The 19,791-nt window shown below is 44.3% G+C and overlaps 1 protein-coding gene across 1 annotated transcript in view; it reads right to left on the bottom strand.

The window, feature by feature from the left end:
• Positions 1-19,311, bottom strand: part of PRIMA1 (proline rich membrane anchor 1) — a 47,700-nt gene extending 28,389 nt beyond the window's left edge. Inside the window, exons 1-2 of the mRNA XM_014957418.1 lie at positions 19,216-19,311; positions 13,311-13,461 (exon numbers count right to left, since the gene is read on the bottom strand). Of these exons, the coding sequence (XP_014812904.1) occupies positions 13,311-13,461; positions 19,216-19,311 (247 nt within the window). The remainder of the gene's footprint in view (positions 1-13,310; positions 13,462-19,215) is intronic.
• Between the last annotated feature and the right edge of the window lie 480 nt (positions 19,312-19,791).

The following is a 19,791-nucleotide window of genomic DNA, read 5'->3' on the forward strand; positions in this document are numbered from 1 at the left end:
TTTTTTTTTCTTCCGTATAAATCTGTGCCTTTCCTGTTGCTTGTAAACTTACGACCATTTTCAGAGCTAGTTGGGTAAACAACTACTACCAGGCAAGAGTGGTGTGCTCAGCAGAAAGCCTGTCCTGATTTACTGCCTCCCTGAAGTAGCTAGGTTAAATAATACTTGTGGAAATCAGCTATTCCTGTAGCAGATGATACTTCTGTTTATCACATTATGTTGCAGACAAGTTTATATCATGCAGCTGCTCTGTGCATATGTTCCTACTACACTTTTAAGGGGGATACTGCAATCACTACGCAGCGGGAACTTCTGCTATAATAAAAACATGTGTGGGATGATGCTGGAGAAATTCCCTCCCCTGCAGCTTTTACACTGTAGACACTGTTATTCTACACTCTCGGTTCCCTCATCTCCTTAGTTTTCTCCCCCTTTCTAAAAATACTCTCCTTCTGAAACAAGAAACATGCTCAGTTTTGTGCTTAGTTTTGGAGACCGGAGTTTGCAGGAGGTGGAGGAAAGGGGCAGCTCCGCAGGATTTTTCTGAAGGTCATGGGCAGTAGAGGAATGCACGGCTCATTGCAAGAAACAGGACTGGAACCACTGGTGAAAAAACCTAAGCCTGGATACAGCCAGTGAAAAGGAGAGGAGCTGGGAGGGGAAGATTTAAGTGTTAAGATCTAAGCTTTAGAGGTTGTTGAACCTGCACACGTTTAGGTTTGGGTTTTGCAGTGGATTTCACCAAAGCCCCTTGTTGAAGTGCTGTCTTGGTAGGTCTCATGCAACTGCATCTCCCTGGCAGATTTGAGAGTCCTTTAGAAAATTAACATATCATGAGGACCAAAATAAAAATAATAGCAGATGAAAGTATCGGTCGCCCAGGCACAAGTGAAGCACATTTTGAGGAAGTGCCTTCCCCAAAATCACCGCAGCTCAGTGAAAAAGCCAGGAAACAAAATGTCTTTTGACTCCCGGCCAGTCCTACCCTCTGGATCGTGTTGCCTCCTCCTTGGGACTAGATGCAAACACTGGATTTGGCCATAACTGCATTTCAGGGGTGGAAGCAGCAAAATCCCTTGTTGACTCCCGGGCAGGCGCCAGGTCTCTGCCCGGAGCCGGCACACTGACGCCGTGCCCAGGAGCTCTATGCTCTGCCCTATGGACAGAGACAAGGTGGGATCCCACAAGGTGCCCAGGAAGGGCTGATGTGAAGCTCGTGGGGTAACTTGTACTGGTTTTGCATGGCTGCAGAGGAAAACTAGTATTTCATTTCAGAATCCTGCATGCTTATGGAAGGAAGAGGATGCATACAGCAGAGCAATCAAGGGACTATCAAAAAGGGTAGGGAGGGTAAGTCTGCACTCCAAATGATCGACAGGCTGAGGGCCAGATCTGCCAACTTAATCCTATTAGGTTGTTGGTGAAGCTGGTGGGACCCGCCAGAACTGAGGTACAACCCCACAAATAGGAGCAAAACATGGTTTCAGCTGCCAAGGTCTTTTGGAGGAGAGCGGGGTTAGCGAGCACAGAGGGAGAGTCTGTTCTCTAAGGCATGGTCTGGGGAAGCAGTAGCATTTAAAGGCCTTGTGGAAAAAAGGCTTTTAAGGAGATTACATCATAGCTAGTTTCTGTGTTAGCACTCGGCTCTGGCATTTATCTTTACAATGGACGCTCACGTCAGCCGCTGCCCTCAGATCTGACTTTGTCACATGTTTTTCTAACCAGCAGTCTCCCCATGAGACGCTGCCGTTCCTCTCTCGCCATCTGATTCTCCCTCAGCAAAAAGGACTGAATTGTTTTTACCCTGATTAAATCACAGCCTATCGGCTTCTGTCCCAAGCAAATGAGAACTGAAGCCTGTGCCTTGCAAAGCAGCCTGCTCTTCGCCACGAGATGGTTGTTCTGGAGAGCATTGTGGGCAACCTCACATTTCTCTGCTCTCTGCAACCAGGATCAGTGCCAGGCTGGGCAGCACCAAGATAGTCCCAGTGACACTCCCAGATAATCCCAAGCGTTGCCTCAACCTGAGAGATACTGCCTGGGCAAACTCTGCCGTACTTGATGGCCTGCTTTCTGAAACATCATCCATCAGATTAGTGGGTATCTGGTGCCTCTAAGAAACAGGTCACAGGTGCCTGAAAATTTGCTGTTAAATTAGTACCCTGGAATTTATTTTAGAAGGTGACCTGATTTCCAGAGGTTCTGAGCACTCACAGAAAGCCAGGATGCTTTAACTTGGGTATGTAGATATACAACCTTAACTTTAATCTTCTGATACAGACTTTAAGCTCTCTTTACTTAGCCAGAGCGTCACCATGGGTAGAAGATAGAGATTCCTCTCAGGATATGGATTCCAGCCTCTGTCTCTCCCCCTTGCTTGTTGGGTGATTCTGGAAAGATCTTCACCCCCAGCCTCTGTTTCTCCTGCTGCAGGATGGGGATAGCAGTCCCAGCTTTCCAAACTGTTGCAAGATGTAGGGATAAAAAGTGCAACATAAGGCTGCATGTCAGCACTGTTGTTATTCCTTTCCCAATTCCCAAGGGTAAATAGGTAAATTTAGAAGTACTTTATATTTCTACAAGAACTAGCTGTGTTTCCCTGACCTTCCCATCAACCACCTATTCAAGCAAACGCGGGAGCGAGGCCGTGGTCTGTGGCAGAACAGCAGCAGAAGGGCACTGACCTGGGGACAGTAATCCTCAGTTCCTCTGAACAGAGGCACCACTGAGAGGCACAGCGATGCGCCAGCACAGTACCATCCACTTCATTGCACAAACACACAGTCCAGCTCTCGAGTGACACGTTCTTCAGCGGGGAAAAACATCGGTGCTGAGGACCAGCTGCTTGCCCCAGCAAACTGTGGGACCTCGTCACCTTATGGCAGTGAAAAGCACATCCTGGAGGAAGAAAGGCCCGAAAACACTCAACCTTCATGCTATTTGCATTTTTAAGGTGATAAAAGCCCTTAAAAAGCTAGCTCTTGGTTTTACTGAGTGTCAGGTATCCTTGGATGAAATCCATGCCCCAACAGGGGCTGTGAAGGCAGGTACAGGTCGAACCCGTTAAGGTGCTGTGATAGTGGCACCCATACGGGCACTGTAAGTACATACAGTGATAGCCCTTCCAGGCTATCCTGTTAATTCCCATGTGTCCATGCTCTTTTGTCAGGGTTTTGTTGGAGCTGTATCATCACTGACAGAGGAGAAATCAGACATAATATAATGCTGTTTTGCACCACGGGTTCTTGTCATGCCCCTCAGGCTGCCTCTTTTCTTTCATTACTGTGCGGTGACGGCGTGGCCATAGGCTCTGCCTCTTCTCCCAGCGCGGTGAATGCCTTACCCTCCTTGCTGTGTGGTGGGTGCTGCAGCCTCCTCTCCGACGAGTGGTAGGACAGGACGCAGCTGATCAATTCTACAGCAATTACTGTTCACTTTTGAGTCTAAAAATAATAATAATCTTCAGTTCTTGACACCCACTAGTCTCAAATCCAATTTACAGAGGTGAAAAAGTATCTCTGTTTCAGATATGATAACTCTCAGTGGCTGATGGGGTCGTTAACTCCCGTGGGAACTCCCAGCAGGTCGGTGTCAGAGGAAGAAGCAGCACCCTGAACTCTCTTTTCACCATTCTCTGCAGGGTGGGCAAGACTTCTCCTTTACAGGAGTAACAGTACATCACCATCAAGTCTTCTGAAAGCTTATCCATCTTCCACCTCTTGCAGTGAACGGGCCTTCAAAGGAGGGATGATACAGGCTGAAATTTTCAAACAGCCGAAGCAGGATTTCGGAAGTCTAAGTTCCTACATTGATGACCAGTCTTTCACCAGCAAATAATTAATAAAATATCTCAAGGCTGGCAGATTCAATCCCACAGCAAGATGACACATTTGCTTGGTATAATGTTCTATATATAGATTGAATTAAGGTCCAGATCTGCACAACTTCTTCAGGATGAACAGTATTCACATGAGTGGTGCCATCAAAGTCACAGGCCATGAAACGTGAGTAAAATTCAGTGCTACTGGTATGATTAAGATATTATCTCTTAGATCCTTAGCAGCTTTTTAAAGAGCTCAGGAACCTCCAGATAATGGCAAAGACTGGACAAGCCTCACAGCTTGGAGCTAAAACTTTCTCAGAATTAGCACCTTCAGAGAAGGCAGATACAACACCAGCTTCAGCCAACTGCAAACTAAATTTCCTAACACAGATTGTGGAAGACTTGGAAATATTTGGTGTATTTTCCTAATGTGTTAGTAGCAGTGTTTTCTAAGGCACTGGTTTGTGTCCGTCTCCGAAAAATTAATGGTTTGCCTGTTGGGCATTCAGACACTATGTGACTATAATAGACATATACTTTAGATTGGTAAGTAAAGATGGCTTTAAAGAGCTCACTTCACAAAGAAAGCCATATTGCAAGTCATATGTCTGAGTTTTAGGGAACAGGCGGCTGACTATGTAGCAGATAATTCTGTTAGTGCATGGCATCTATATAAACATACTCCTCCTGTTTGCTATTACATAGTTTATTCCTTGTATAGCTTAGTTATTACTGGAAGTAAGGGCTACAGCTGTCACTTAACAATGTCCCTGAGGAGACCAATTAATAATTCCTACACCAAGTGCACCACTGTTCCTTTTCCAAATTGTATTCAGGTTTAACTTAAGGGAAATAAAATTGATGACCCACCCAGAGTAAAATGGAATTGAAGTGTGAAACTCCTTCCAAACCAGGGGTAAATCTAATTCTAATAAAAATAAAATTACATTTATCAACTGATAAATTTTCATGCAGTGTCCATAAAATAAAGAATACGTAAAATGGCAGTTACATCACATTAACAGATCAAGTCATTTCACCTTGGCAAATGCCCAACATGAAGATCTCAGTCACCAGTCAGAGCACATTTGTAACTCTCTGAAAGCAAAAGGACAAGGCACAGGCTACCTTACAGTCACAGGAGCTAGCAAATTGGTTACTGCTTGCTGTCTGCACTTTCCTCAGCCTTTAGACAGAAGTCTGGACCCGCAGAGGTAGGCCAGCTTCTGCAGAGCTGCTGCCCACCATCACTCCCTGCAGCAGGCAGGCGTTGCTGCAGAATGATGCCCCGCAAAGCGGAGGCAGAGCACCTGCAGCTTGCAAAATCAAACCAGGGGTTAAACCAAACCCCCACTTTGCTCCACTGATAATCATTTCATAGAATCATGGAACGGTTAGAGTTGGAAAGGACCTTAAATACCATCTAGTTCCAAATCCCCTGCCCCAGGCAGGGACAACTCCCACCAGACCAGGTTGCTCAAAAAAAAAATTCCTTTGATAGTGGCTAGAAAATAAGATTACCCACTGCTTCCAAAAGGAAAGGAAGATGTCCAGGGATGATTCAATAGAATCTGCTCCATTGGTAAAAGTCCAGTTTAATAGCAGCAGTGTTCCTGGTAAATGTCTGGTTTAATAGCAGCATTTGTCAAGGAACAGGTTTTTTGTGTAAAATATTCTTAACCAATGAACTCATGAAATATCAGCTCCATTTACAAGACACCTCAAAATTAGAAAAAGATTCATTCTAATAACAACTAGGAATTCACAATTTGCTCTTTGTATATAAATATGTGGTTATAATGTGATATGATTTACCAGTGAAAGCGTTAAATTAACTTGCATAATTATTAATGGCAGTTTTGGGCAGTGGCATCAGTCGTTAACCTATGTTTGTACTACATTAAAACACACTATGCACTCACGTTGGGATAACATGCCAAATGTATGCACTGCTGCTTCCTTGATCTGCTACATCAACTTAAAAATTACCTGTAAATTGCAATTACACAGGCACTACAACATCTTTATATCATGTTTACAACAAAGACAATGCCCCAAACCATTACAAGAACACATGTTTCTGTCAGCCTGCTTTTCCCAGGTCAGCTGCTTAGCTCTCCCTGCTAGAACAGCTTGTGCCAATTAAGAGTTTACTTCTGACTTGTGGACATGAGGCACAGCTCCTTCTGCCAGGGGCAGGGGATCCTACAATTACTCGTAAATCAGCAGCCTCTGACTCATCAGTAACTTCACTGAAGATTTGTTATCTTCTTAATCAGTGAAATGGTAGGCATGTACAAATGGACTGCCATCTACACATAGAATTCATGTCTTCAGCTTAGCCAACTCCTTTTGCTTAAGAAAAAAATAAAAATAATCAAGCTGTTGGGAGTGTGTATTTCAGAGTAGAAAGGACTGTTCTACTGCAGAATCAGTTTAACATTGGATGCCTCTTATTTCAAAATTAGACAATGCTTTTAATCTATAGATAATAGAACTCCCACTGATTCCTGCACTGCAAAATCTGGCCTGAGGCTCTTACTTTTAAATACTTCAAAATGTATGAACGAGTGCATTTTCAAGAGAGTGGATTTTTCCATAATATGGATTTATTACTGCATGAAAAATTCAAAACGAATCTGCAAAGTCCCAAAGCAGGGGGAAGATTCATCACTTGCCTAAATAAAAATTAGACTTGACAAAATATTTCAGAATTTATTGTGGTGAAAAACTCCAAATTGGGAAAGCAATGGAAGCTATGACTGACAGTCTGGTCTAACCAGTGTTTTACAAAGACAGACAGGGAGTTCACAACAGCCCGGTGTGAGATGTTAGGTGCATGAATGACAGCAGCATCCTATCATTAAAGTATTAGCATGAACCTTTCCAGTCTTTACCTGCTTTCCAGTCACTAATCCAGCTCTTTAGACTTAATATAACATCCCAGATGTCCAAACTATTTCAAACTTTGTATTTGATTTCTGCTTAAGAAATCTCTTCACCTTAAATAATTTTCTCGTTTTGACTGGGAGGTGAGGACTTGTACCTTTTATTTCTACACCTGAAATAACTGTGCTAAATGCAAAAAACATCACAATTTTGAAGTCTTTATGTCTTTAGTGATAAAATCAGAGGTGCCTGCAGTTTGAGGCAGGAAATCTAATCATTGCATTTCTGATTTAGTTGGGTGAATTCTGCCTAAATCTCTTTCTGGATGCTTAATGATTTGGTTCACTGGGTTAACAGAGAAGGTAGTGTCTGTGATGTGAAAACAACACGATGGGGACCTGGACTGGACTCTGCATGTGCCATCATCCCTGACTCCCCGCTGCAGGGTTGGATTTCAATTTAGATTTGAAAGCCTCAAAATCCTACTGCCAGTTCTTAGAGTCACAATCCCCAAGAAAAATGAAAGTCTATGTGGGAGAAGACAAGAACTAAATTTTGGTTTTGCTTTGTAAATTATAAACAATGCTCTCACAGAAGACTGTAATTCACAGTATGACAGCTGTGTTACCAAAACTGAAAGGGCTTCCATGTTTCAGCATTCTGCTTGCATTTAAAAAAAATCACTGTCTAGACCACACTTGTGGTAAAACAATATTCTCTCACAGTAGCTGTCATTACCATAAATGTCTTGGCGTAGGAGATGATGTGACTCCTGCCATTTTGGTGTTACTGTAGTTCTCTTCCATTATTGTTTGGTTTTGGTACTTGCTATGTCATATGAAATATGGAGGAAAACGTCTTCCCCCTATTATTCTTTTGGGCACCAGCACCTGGTAAAAGTTAATCAAGTGTCCTCAAATATCTCAAAACTACTCAGAACTGGTCCTTCTGGCAGAAGAGTGGTAGGTAAAGGTCCTGCCAGCTGAGCCCTTATGGTCAGCACTGCATTTGCAGTGGCTGTTTGGAAAGGTGCAAAGCACTCTCAAGACAAAAGGCCTACCCAAAGGGAAACTTAACTTCAGAGTTCTCTGAGAGCTCAACTGCAGCAGCTACACCAGATTGCCTGCACAAAATTCTTCGGCACCTCAGTTTTAAAACCTGTGGTGGCCTCCAGGAGGGTTTTAATTCAGTTTGCAATCACAACCTCCCTTCAGGTCCTGGGGGACAATCACAGACCTCTGCCAAGAACAAAAGTCCTTTTGGCATTGTGTAGGCACATCATGTGTAGGCAAGCACATCAGCATCTGTACCCACGTAGTACAAGAAGTGATGTGGAGAGCATCAGGACCAGCCCTCCTGCTTGAATGGCCATGTGGAGACAGTGCTCAGCATGAGGCTCAAACTTATTCTCTGGATCCACACTGGGTTATCCTGTACATCCTACCACCAGGATTTAGGTCGCAGAAAAGCCTAAGGAAAAACCATTTCTTATTCTTTTATGTCCCAAAGCCATACGTTTTTTAGTTCTATAACAAGTTCCTGCTGTGAAAGGCTATGTTGTTAACAGTCTGCCAACCAAACCTGCAAATTTTAGTTGCTTTAAAACCGACTCAAAGTTTAAAGAGTTCCAGACTGTTTCTGTACTTCAGATTCCTGCACCAACTGTGACTGTCTGCCCTAAAAGATCCGAATGTTCTTAGCTTTCCTACTTGCACTGAAGGGACCCTGCACACTTTCTGAAATTAAGCTGTACATTTGTGCTCATATAGTTGCCAAAAAATTGCACCCTTCCTGCAGTTGGTCATTTTTGTTTTGGCATTTTCACCAGCCCAAATAATTAGTTAATTAGATGCACTATCTCCAAAGACAAAGGAAAAGATTTCACCTTGAAAAACAAAATCGTACAATTACAGCCTGGAGATCAGAGTCCTCTGCAGTGATGTCATTCACTTTGGCTTTACACTGACTTGATTGTGCTTTATCTCAACTGATAGCTCAGAGCAAACTTTCACTGAGGTCAGGAGCTGTGAAGACCTCACTGTGTACCTACGTGCAAGTGTCCGATGAGTCAGAGGTTGGTTCATGTACTTGGACTCTGCTGTACTAGTACAGCTTGTAGTGATCTCAGATAAAAACTTTTATTTAAGTTTCCTCCTCTAAATTTTGACTGAAGCAATGTTTGACTGGACTATTCCATCATCCAGACAGGGAATGGCAGTACCATGGACTCCTCACCCAACGTGGGAGATAGAGAAGAGACAAAAAATGTTGCTAACCAGCAAGTGAGAAGTACAGGCTGAACAACTTTCCTCTTCCTTGTATGATTTTGAAGAAGTCACTTCTGAAACATTTTTTTCCTCAAATCGTACACAGGTTAAAACTGATACTGACTGCAGCATATCTCAAGCTTTAACCCTTCCTCCTCTTTTGAAAGCCTAGCTTCAACTTCCAAAGAAAGTCTGTCCTTCTTTGCAACGCCCCTGGAGAAACCTACGTGCTCACAGAGTATTTAAGGGCTGACAACAGCAGTATTTTGCATTTTGAAGGGTCAACATCATTTGAACTATCTCATGGGTATGTGAAGCTGGGTTAGAAATGCTGCCTAAACAAGTACTCCATTCACCTTGCCTTAGTCCTGGCTGAAGTGCAGAGACAAGGAAGAAATCAAATGGGGGTTAAAACAGAAAAAGTTAATTAAAGGCCAGGTTCTGAGCATCTCTACCTCCTTCAGGTCATTACAGCCACATCTAGGGAACACACTCTATTTCTCTGAAAATTCCTCCTTTCTTTGTTGTCAGCAACTAAGCTTAGTTGGCCTTCGGCCCCTCAGAGCCTCATGAGCTTTCCCTTCACTTCATCAACAAGCAGTTTTATAGGCACAGGTTAAAGAGCAGGCTGCTGCTTGGAGACTGCAGAACCATCAATATGCCAGACCGTCTGGAGGAACCCCAATTGGCTCAGCAACCATGTCTCCTGACAGTCCCCACCACTTCATCACACAGTCCGCACCATCCTAGTTTCTTCTAAAATGGGCTGGAGTCCCACTCCTTGAAGACCCTCAGTAAGCTACACATGTATACTGAACAAGATAGCAGAGTCTCAGTGGGACACCAAGATACTGCATCTGGAATGAAGCTCAGGAAACTCAAAATTGAAATGGCCCATGTGTCCCGCTTAACAGAAAGAGACAAGGCTGAACTAGCTGTATTGAGAGAACCAGCATCCACAGGGACCAGCGTGGCTGATCCTAGCCTTCATTTAGATGCTGTAAAGCAGATGGATCCACTGGGGCCGACCAGGAGTCCTCTGCTTAGTGAGGAGGTGGCACATGGATGTGCTGCCATGAGGGAATGTCCCATGACAGATGCAGAGCGGATGCAATGGAGGCAAGAAAGGACATCAGAAATGCCAGTGGTCTGTGTGAAGGAGTTAGAAACATGGGGAAATGAGGCCTGGGGTCATGGCTGAAGGAGGACGAAAGCAGGCTACGTTTTCCTCCCTGGGGGCTGGAGTTCTGGTGGCAGAACCATTCTCTGAATTCTCAAGTCCATAATTTTATGGTCCGTATTTCGAAATATATGTGCCACGTGATCTCATTTAATTTCCCATATTTATTTTTTTTTAAATGAATGATATGCCTCCTCACACATTCTTGTTGTAAATATATGACTATAATGGTGAGGTGTCTCCTGAAGCCTGGAGATTTGGTGTTTCTACCACCACTCATGTATTTAGACTGACTGCTAAGTTGTGTGTGATTCTACTCATTTTCTGTGGAGGGAATTAGCTTACCATCCCTCAGAGTGAACACAACATTTACCAATTATTATGCATGAATCCTGGAATTCACAACATTTAACAGGTTTTGTATAAATCTATCTGCAGGAAGCAGAGCTAGGGTTTGTCGTTGGATCAACCTGTCAATATTAAAATATCTAAAGAGACACTAAATGTACTGTAGTTGTTCCTCAAAGTCCTCAGCTGTCCTCAAGCACAATAAAAGCTTTTCAGGGAGTATTTCAGCTGCTTCCAAGCAGTTACCCAGTGCCATCCCTACCCCCAGGTAGCATTTGCAAAACATTAAGGTGGGACTGACAGGACAGAAAGAGGGTCCCCTGCTTTTCGACAGCAACAGCTGGAGACCAGACATGACATGTCAAAGAACACTACATGGCTTCTTTCAGCAGATAACTGAGCTGTCAGTATTTGTAGTAAGTGAATGGACAGGAATTTTGTATCTATTGGCTTTAATCATCAGGCCCAAACCACAGTAGCTGTTTCAGAAGGATGCAGAGATGATCTAAACCTCCAACAACGTCCAGTTTGATTGCAAGAAGAGCTTTTAAGGACAAGTGCCTCGCAGGCTGCAGCCTTTTGTGGCTGAGAAAGCTCTGAGACCAATGCCAGGGCCTTTACAAAGTGCCTTACGACGCAGATGCTGTACCTTGTAAAGGTAAAAAACTTGCAGCTCCTGGGCTGCTGCTTTTTTGCAGAGGTCTTTCCAGTACTTAACTTTTATCACTTAAAAAGTGCAAAGTGCAAATCTAGCATCAACCACTTAATAATAGCTGGTCTTGTCCCTTTACTGCCCTCTCCTCTGAATCCTGTTTAAAAGCAGTGCCTATAACATCAATATTTAACCAGGAGGCTTACTCATTCTCACAAGAATGGGGACTGCTGCACGCATGGGCTAAATCACAGAGCCTAGACAGCTGATAATAATGAAAGCATCTTTCAAAATGAGGCACGTGATTGCTACTCTAAGACTTACTAGTTAAAGGAGTGTGTAATCTATTTTTTTATTGCATTTGAAATGAAATAACTTGCTTAAATATTAGTCATCTGGATTTAAACAGCTCATTTTTAGAGCTGGGTTAGCATCTGGCCATCCAGCCTGAGCACCCATCACGCTATCCCAGTCACAGGCCCATTGGATTTCTCTTTCCCCTTTTTGCAATGTGTGACCGACTTATTTTTTTCCGATCTGATTTCCATCCCACTTCACAGGAGACAAATCCAGGCACTCAGACCAGCTGCCTGACGGGAAGCAGCCCAGCAGCGGTGCCCTCCTCCCGCCATCTGAACAGCAGGGCTGGTCCCTGTGCTGACTCTGCTCTGCCACGTCTCCTGTGGGTACGAGCAGCTCTCTCGGGGCGACAGGGTACCCCAGGTACAAGAAAACATACTTTATTTTCTGACTGTGAGACAAACATCAAGGGAATTTTCAACATCACTTTCCATGACGTTTTCCTGACCATTGAAAGATATTTTTCCTGCTATTAAAAGCCTTTCCAAGCTGTCTCTGTCCTTTTCCCAAGTGTTTCACTCTGTTTTTTTCCTGCCTTTGCCTTAAATTTCTGCAGTGTGGCACAAATACAAAGCACACCCCTGGCAGAAAACACACTGAAAAATTCTGCCTGTGCTCTGTCTGGCTAAAAGCTGTGCAGAAGCCTTCTTCGTGTCTTCTGCACATCTGGGGATGGCGCTGATAAAGACAAACAGTCAAAGGATGCAACCTAATGATTTCTTTTCCCTTGGGGGAATCGCTGAGAAGGATAATAGATATACTTTGCAACACTGTTCTCGGGGGAGTTTATCTAAGTAGGGAGAAGAATTAATAGGCAGCCTTTTAGGGAGAGACAAATTTGTGAAAATACAGAAGCATTAAGGATATTTGCTGGGATACCAAATCCCTGGGACCTAAAAGTGTCTGCGCAGGGTCCAGCCCACGTCCCTGCACCCAGACAGCGCGGGTAGCACCAGTGAGGTCCAACCCACTGCAGGGAGGGGACTGCCTCTCCAGGGACCACTGGCACAGTTATCCCTCTCTGGAAAGGATCTGTGTGTCAGGGATCAGAGGAATAGCAGCGCAGAAGGAAGCTGGCAGAGCCAGCCAGCAGGAACCGCAGGCACAAGGTGTGCCGGACATGGGGATGCACGGCTGGAGATGAAGAGGAGCTCCGATGGGCTGAGTAAGACTTAGGAGCACTGACTTGCATGAAGAGAAATAGAGGAGTCTTAGCCTGTATGTGCATTAGTAGGAAAAGTGCTGACTTGCCAGTGCCTCCTGACATGCCTCTGTTGCAGCTGTAAGCAATTTAAAACCAGTGAACTTGACTCAATGCTATGGTAAACCAGTAGAGCTCCAGCATCTTGAAGACAGCCAAACTGGCAGGATGGTCTAGCAGAGTGTTTGAATATTTACCTGCTTATAAATTATTTTTTTTTGGAGCACCCAGACCTCCAAGGTGCCATACCTGGTGACACAGGACGTCATGTAACTCACAGTGCCATGTCGGTGTAGGAAAGCATTTCCAGGGCTAGGGTATTAGGGAACCATTTAAAGCTAGGGAATCATGTATAATACAATGAAAGGAGGGAATTTCTCTGGCTTTTTTCCAAAAGCCAAGCATTATTCATTGATCAGAAAACAGATCTCCATCTCTACTGAGAACATTTTTATTTCCATTTACTAAGTGGAAATTGACAAAGGAGCTAGCTGTGCCCTCTCCCACATCCTTTCTCCGTCTGTCTGTCCAGGCATCCCCATCGCTTTGCCCTCCCTCAGCACACCACGACCACAGCAGCAGCTACTCACTCGGCACCACTTGCAACCTCGGTGGGGGTGGAGGTGGAGGCGGCGGTGGTAACGGTGGAGGTGGCCTGCACTGGCAAATTTCCTGGCAGCTCTCTGTGACTTCCTCTGCTACAGGCTTGGAGCATGACTTCTGGGGCTCACCCTGAGTGATCTGTGAAGAAACAAGTCATTACATGAGCGGCAGAAACAGTGAAAACTCGATTTTCCATGAATGTATTTCTTGGATTTCAGTACTGGAGCAGCAACTCAGACCTGTAGTGAGAACTGAGCTTATGTTCCTCACCAAGGACTCTCCCTTACATGGTCCCCATTTTTTATCTTTTTACTTAACAGAATATTTTTGTGACCTCTTTCCCTCTGTCAAATTGGCCAGCTGGTTTCTGAGTTATTATGGGGTAAGGAGAAGGCGGGTAGTGGCAGACAATATGATTGCGTAAGCCTTCTTTCCTTAGAAAAGCCATCTAGCAGCATGCATTATTCACAGGGTCATTGCTGCAAGCCAAAGAGAGCTAATAAAAATTACAAGACAGTTAGGGTCACGATTATGTACATTTTCCTTATAGCAGAATTGAAAGCCAGAGGAGATCTCTCCTCTGCTTTGCCAGCCTTGCTTTGATGTTCAGAGAACATTTCACGGAGCGTTTCACTTCCCACCAAGGGAAGAGGAAGCCCAGATTTTACTCATCTGCGGACCACAGCAATGACACAGTCAAAATGGAAATGCCACAAACTGTGACTTGTAGCCTCCATAACAGGCCGTGTCGGCTAGTAATAAAGCTAAAGATAAGGCATTGCAGAACCCAAGTGTAGGCATTGCTTGGCCATGGACAATGATTTAGCCAGTGTTGCTATACAACTGTATTCAATAGCTTGATTGGGTCAGGACAACAACCATTTATCAACAGCATATTTTTCTTGCCATCAGTAATATTTGCATGACTAGGGATTTACAGAATGTTCAGTAAAATTCCTAATCTAATGCTAAGTGACTCCTCAATGAAAAGGAAATTGGCTGAACATCACAGGAGCTTCTGAGACGTGTTAATGTCAGAGGTATCTAAGCCAGCTCTTTCTGAATGGACTGATACTTAGATGGAAAATACTGGATACAATTTTAAGGAGAAAAAGCCTAGAAGAGGAATAAGCATGTTATCTAACAAGCACTTCAAATGTAGACCACCTGGGACAGACTTGTGCCTTGCTGAAGCTAAGGACAGTTATGCTAGCATTCAACTGCTGCCTTGTACAGTTTGGTCCTGGACGGGTTATTTTCCTAATAGATTTTGCCTAACATCATCATCTTTAATTAGCTATTTTCCATGACCTGTTGGTCATTACAAAGAGGATGTCTCATGTCATGCTTTCTGACCTGTTTTAGGCAGGCGTCTTCTGCCTCCTTGCATATCCTCAAGGTCACCCAGGGTTGTCTTCTCCCCCGTTCTCTCTCCTGCCCCAGCTTTGCCTCCCGTCCCCTGCCAGCTCCAGGCACACAGTCTGTCTCCTCTCCCCTTTCAACCCTTTCCCCAGCCAAGCCAGTGAGCCTCTCCCACCACCCACAGCTGGGCACCAAGGGTGCTGTGCTGCCTCTTGACCTCAGGTAAGCTGCACACAGTCCTTTCATGCATTTCTGGCCAAAAAAGAGAGACGTGGCTAATTAAAACTGTATCACAGCACAAAGGACACGCTCGCATGCATAGAAGGCTTCTAAACGCAGAAAGATGCATTATTCTGGCCTCAGGGAAATGGAGGTAGGGCTTTGTTGATTAAATATTATAGAGAGGGAGGAAAGAATAGAAGAGGCTACACGTAGCTGAGTTCTAAGGATGGCTTAGCACAGCACAAGTCAGAAGGCTCAGTTCTTTAAACAGCTTGTCAAATTGTATTACCAAACATAGGGAAAAACAAATTCAGCACAAGCGCTTTCCAACTTTCCCCTTCACCATCAGGTAACAGTAAGAGGATGGTTAAAGACCATCCCAGACAGCTTCCAGGAACTTACACAAACTCTCTGAACGCGCTAATGAATCAAAGTGACTTGGCTTCATAATCCCTCACGGCTGGTAATAAATCTGTCTGCTAAGCAGGCTTATTTATTTTTAAAGTGATCACAGGCAGCAGAATATTCTCCGTACTGCTTCAGCTCTTCCAACGCTGTTCACGTACCAGGTCGGGGTGCTAGGGACTGTCCCCAGAGCGGTGGCAGTGGCACCCCTGGGGTACCTCCTGGTTGTACTGGTGTGACAGCACCTACTGTGCTGACAGAGGTGGGTAACACCTCACCACTGACCCCGGCAGCTGATTAGGGAGCAAGTACTAACTCCTTGTCCCCTACCTGGTTCCCCAGTGGCTGAATCCTGCGGCTCACTACAGTCTCACAGGAGCCAGTGCAATGGGAGAGGACAGAGACAGGGGAGAGTAACATTGAGCAGACGTGGAGCCAGCTTCATTTGCAGCCCAGAAGCAGCTCTGTGTATACAAGTCTGAAGACGGTGCTGGTATGGAGAAGTTACACTGACTTATTGCTCTAACTTAATATCAACCAGAACCAAAGGCTTGCTCTGTCTTTTTTTAGAACTATTGACTGCTTTTAAATCCCTGGAGGCTCTCCTACCTTAGGCTGGTAATAGAGTGTCCTCAGAAACCAGTAGATATTTTTCTCAATTACTTTTCAGACAAGATTAACCCTTCATACGCCCATGCACTCCCTGCTCCCCTGTACTTTTAAAATATTGTTTCTGAAAAAAAATAAAATAAAAAAAAAATGTTTTGTGTCTCACTACCTTAGTCTGAACCTTTACCAAAATTCTCCACAATCATTTTTTAAATGGTTGGGAAGGAATTGATAATTAAAAGCATGGGCTTTATCACCTATTTGTTTCCCTCCTCTTGTCACACAGGAAATGTCTGGTTGTTAGAAGATACCTGTAGGAACACAGACTACCTTGCCGGAGGTCATCTTAGAGCGTTAGTTTAAAATAATAAAGATATCATAAGTTGGCTGAAATCTGGTAGGAAAATGACAGACCTGAATCAAGATTGAGGGCCTCAAAGAGGAGGGAAATAGTCAAGGACTGCTGCAAGAAGATTAACTAACAGTAGCAAGATAGAATTAAGAAAAAAAAAAAAAGAAAAGACATTTGGCTCCTTTTCAAGAAAAAAAATATCTCACTGTTGATGTCTATTAGTCTTCTTGTGAAAGGAATGAAGGCTATTATTTGTGTCTTCTAAAGGTAAGCAGAACAAATCACTAGAAAATACGCTTTAGGGAACAATCTTGCTCTGGCAGAAGATGATGAAATAAATTACTCCATGTTTCTTTCTAAAATATCCCACTGTTGATGTCTATTAGTCTTCTTGTGAAAGGAATGAAGGCTATTATTTGTGTCTTCTAAAGGTAAGCAGAACAAATCACTAGAAAATACGCTTTAGGGAACAATCTTGCTCTGGCAGAAGATGATGAAATAAATTACTCCATGTTTCTTTCTTACTGTCTGCAATTCAAGGTAAGCTGCCTTTACAGGAGATGGCAGGAGAAAAAAGGCATGTTGAAAGAGCCTAATCTTTCTCTGGCCAGGTCTGCTAATTAGAGCCTGGCCTCAAACTTCACCGCTTGTTTGTTCTGCTGGACGCTACCCTGGCCCCAGAAAGGTTTTGGAAGCACTTTGCAGATAATGACTAACCAGACCTGTGCCAGGCTGCCAAGCAGCTCCTAACACAGAGGTTGCCTTGGCAAGGGTTCTCTGGAGATGGACCACACAGGGCTTGCCACTAGTTGTTACTTCTGCACCTTCCAGCCATTCCTCCAGGGACTGGAAGTGCCATGAACGCTGTCTCTTTGGCCTGTCTGAAACTTGGCTGCTTATTTGGCAGGAGGCTTTCTTAACACACTCAGCAGTTGGCCAGTTTGGACATACACTTTGCCTGGACTTCAAGCTTGATGCGTTTTTTGCCCTGCTCTGTAAATGCATAGAGTTGGCTTTATGGATTTGTGCATTTGATATGAATATGCTTTGCAAAAAGGACCAATGTTTTAAAATATTTGTGGAAATAAAAATCTGATCCACAAATGTGCAGGGAAAAGCCAACAGAAATTGGTAACTGGTAGTTTCCTTTTGCAGTCTGTCTGTTGACATTCGTGACTGTGACGTATTTCTTTTTAATCCAAGATTTCCTTCAGAAACAGTGGTCCTAGTCCCGCTTTGCACAGAGTGGAAGAATAAATCTGCATGTGGTCAGAGCTGTTTAGTATTTCAGTGGAGTCCCGTGGGGTTGCAGCAGTCCATGAGCATGCTTGCACAGAGCGGGATGGGAAAAGAGGATTAATACAGGCCCCGGAGGGTGGCCCTCTTGTGACTTTTTGAATCAGGTAAAAGGAGGAAAGCTTGAACAGAAAAGTGCAGTTGACTGAAAAGGCACAGAGACCTCTAAAAGCCTGCTGATGTGGCAAGAGCTTTGTCTCTTGGAAGCAGTCTAGAGAGATGAGATCTCAACACCGCTGCGTAAATCCCAGGATGGCTCTGCATAATTCACATCAGAGTTAATCCAGATCCATGTTTACGAAACCAGAAAAAATGTGACCCTGCTATTTATCATGACGCTTACTGCTCTTTTTTTTTAATTATGTCAAAAGCCTCAGACAAAATCGTCCCTTCCTTCTTGTCACAGCGCTGGTTATGACACTAATAAGAAAAGATTGTGAGTTTTGTTTTGGTTGGTTTGTTGGCTGTTTGTGTTTGTTTTTAATAAGATAGATGCTTCTCCTCTGATTAGCATCTGACTGATTTTTTAATAAGATAAATGCTTCTCCTCTGATTAGCATCTGACTGATTCTCTTAAGTGCCTCAAGGCAGGGCCTGAGGAGGGAATGCAAAGCTGTGGGAGGGAAGGCTGTGCCACACATAAGTCATCGCACAGACAAATGGGTGAAGAGGGGCTGGGGGAAGAGACATGAGAAAACACAATGGCTGCTAGAGATGGAATAAGGGCAGGGGAGTAACATGATGGGACATTACTGAATTAGTCGAGAAGAGTATGGCTTGAGAGACTTTGAAGAGCAAGGATTATGGCTTAACATGGGGCAGGGAGTCACAGAAAGGATTCAAAGATGAGAGTTTTGATCACAGGAGGGTTGACATGCTTGTGAGTGCTCCACACCTGCCATTGCCATTTGTAACTGCTGATGGGAGCCTTAGATATATCCCAGTTTGGGGAGACCTGGAAAAAAACTTGAGTATAAGCAGATTTATTGACTACCTTTCCACAGAACAGCAGGCAATAGCATAAGTACAATTGATGAATGGGACAAAAAAACTTCTAAATGATTTCAAGGAAAAGCTGGGTCCTTCAGCTTTTGCATTTCTCAGAGCCTGTTTCAGTTCTTATAAACGTAATTATTTCTGAAAGATTGGCTTAGATCATCTGAGTAGTTTGCCAGAAAGAGTTTTTTCCTTTTTGTCTGCTTGATTGACTGACTGATTGCAGGAGAGAAGTTGCAGAAGGCATCTCTTTTTACACAATGGTGCCTCCCTTAAAAATGCACTTACAGTTTTAACTTAACTACCTGAATACTTGACCAGGACAGCAGGAAGGTAGTGCTGGCAGAGATTTTTACCTTGGGGGCACTGGTTTAAAGGAGGTTGGTTTTGTTGTATTTCTGTTCGTTTTAATCTGTAAGGATCTCAAATCCTCTTTGTCATTCCCGGCAAGAGACAAGATGCTAAAACAAACAACAGCTCTCTTTAATCTCTTGGGAGTCACTAAGTTTAGAACAGGGAGTAAAAGACGTGGAGTCTCCACTCTGTTTTTTCCAAGAAAGAAACTGTAATCGTTCTGTTCTTGAATAGCACTCGGCTGGCTCATCAATCACTCCTCTGAAGACATATATTATAAATAAACTTTAAAATACCAAAGTGACGCATTTGAGTCGAGCTTCGCTGCCACCCTGGTTCTCTGAACTGGATGGGTGCTCTCCCTCACCGGGCGCTCCTTTCTGCCGGTCCATCTCACTGGTCACCCCACATTACAATCAAGGTCACACAACATCACAGCGCCGGAGCCGGCAAAAGCTGATTCAGCCCTTTAAACCATCTTCAATTCGCAATCAACATCGAAAAACCCACGGCAAAACATGACCAAAATTAGACTGCCGGAGCTGGGCTCCGCGCATTGCTTCTTCAGCGCATCTTGTCCACCTACAGCGAGATGAGCTCAAAACCCCTCTGGCTGCCGGTGCCCCGAAGAAAGTCTACACCTTCCTTAGAGAGACCACAGCGAGTTGGGCTCTGCCGGGGCGGGGGGCTGGCATCCCCATCCCTCACACGCTCCGTCCCGCAGCAGTCGATAAGGATGGAGGTTTGGGGGGGGGATACACGGCGCCGAGGAGAGCAACAGCTCTTCCTCCTCGACCCCTGCCCCACCACCCCCTCCCCGCACCGGTCCCCTCCCCGTACTGCCGGGGGTGCTGGCCGGGGGACGGGAGGGG

This window comes from Calidris pugnax, unplaced genomic scaffold (genome assembly GCF_001431845.1).
Source record: "Calidris pugnax isolate Ruff unplaced genomic scaffold, ASM143184v1 scaffold211, whole genome shotgun sequence".
NCBI lineage: Eukaryota > Metazoa > Chordata > Aves > Charadriiformes > Scolopacidae > Calidris > Calidris pugnax.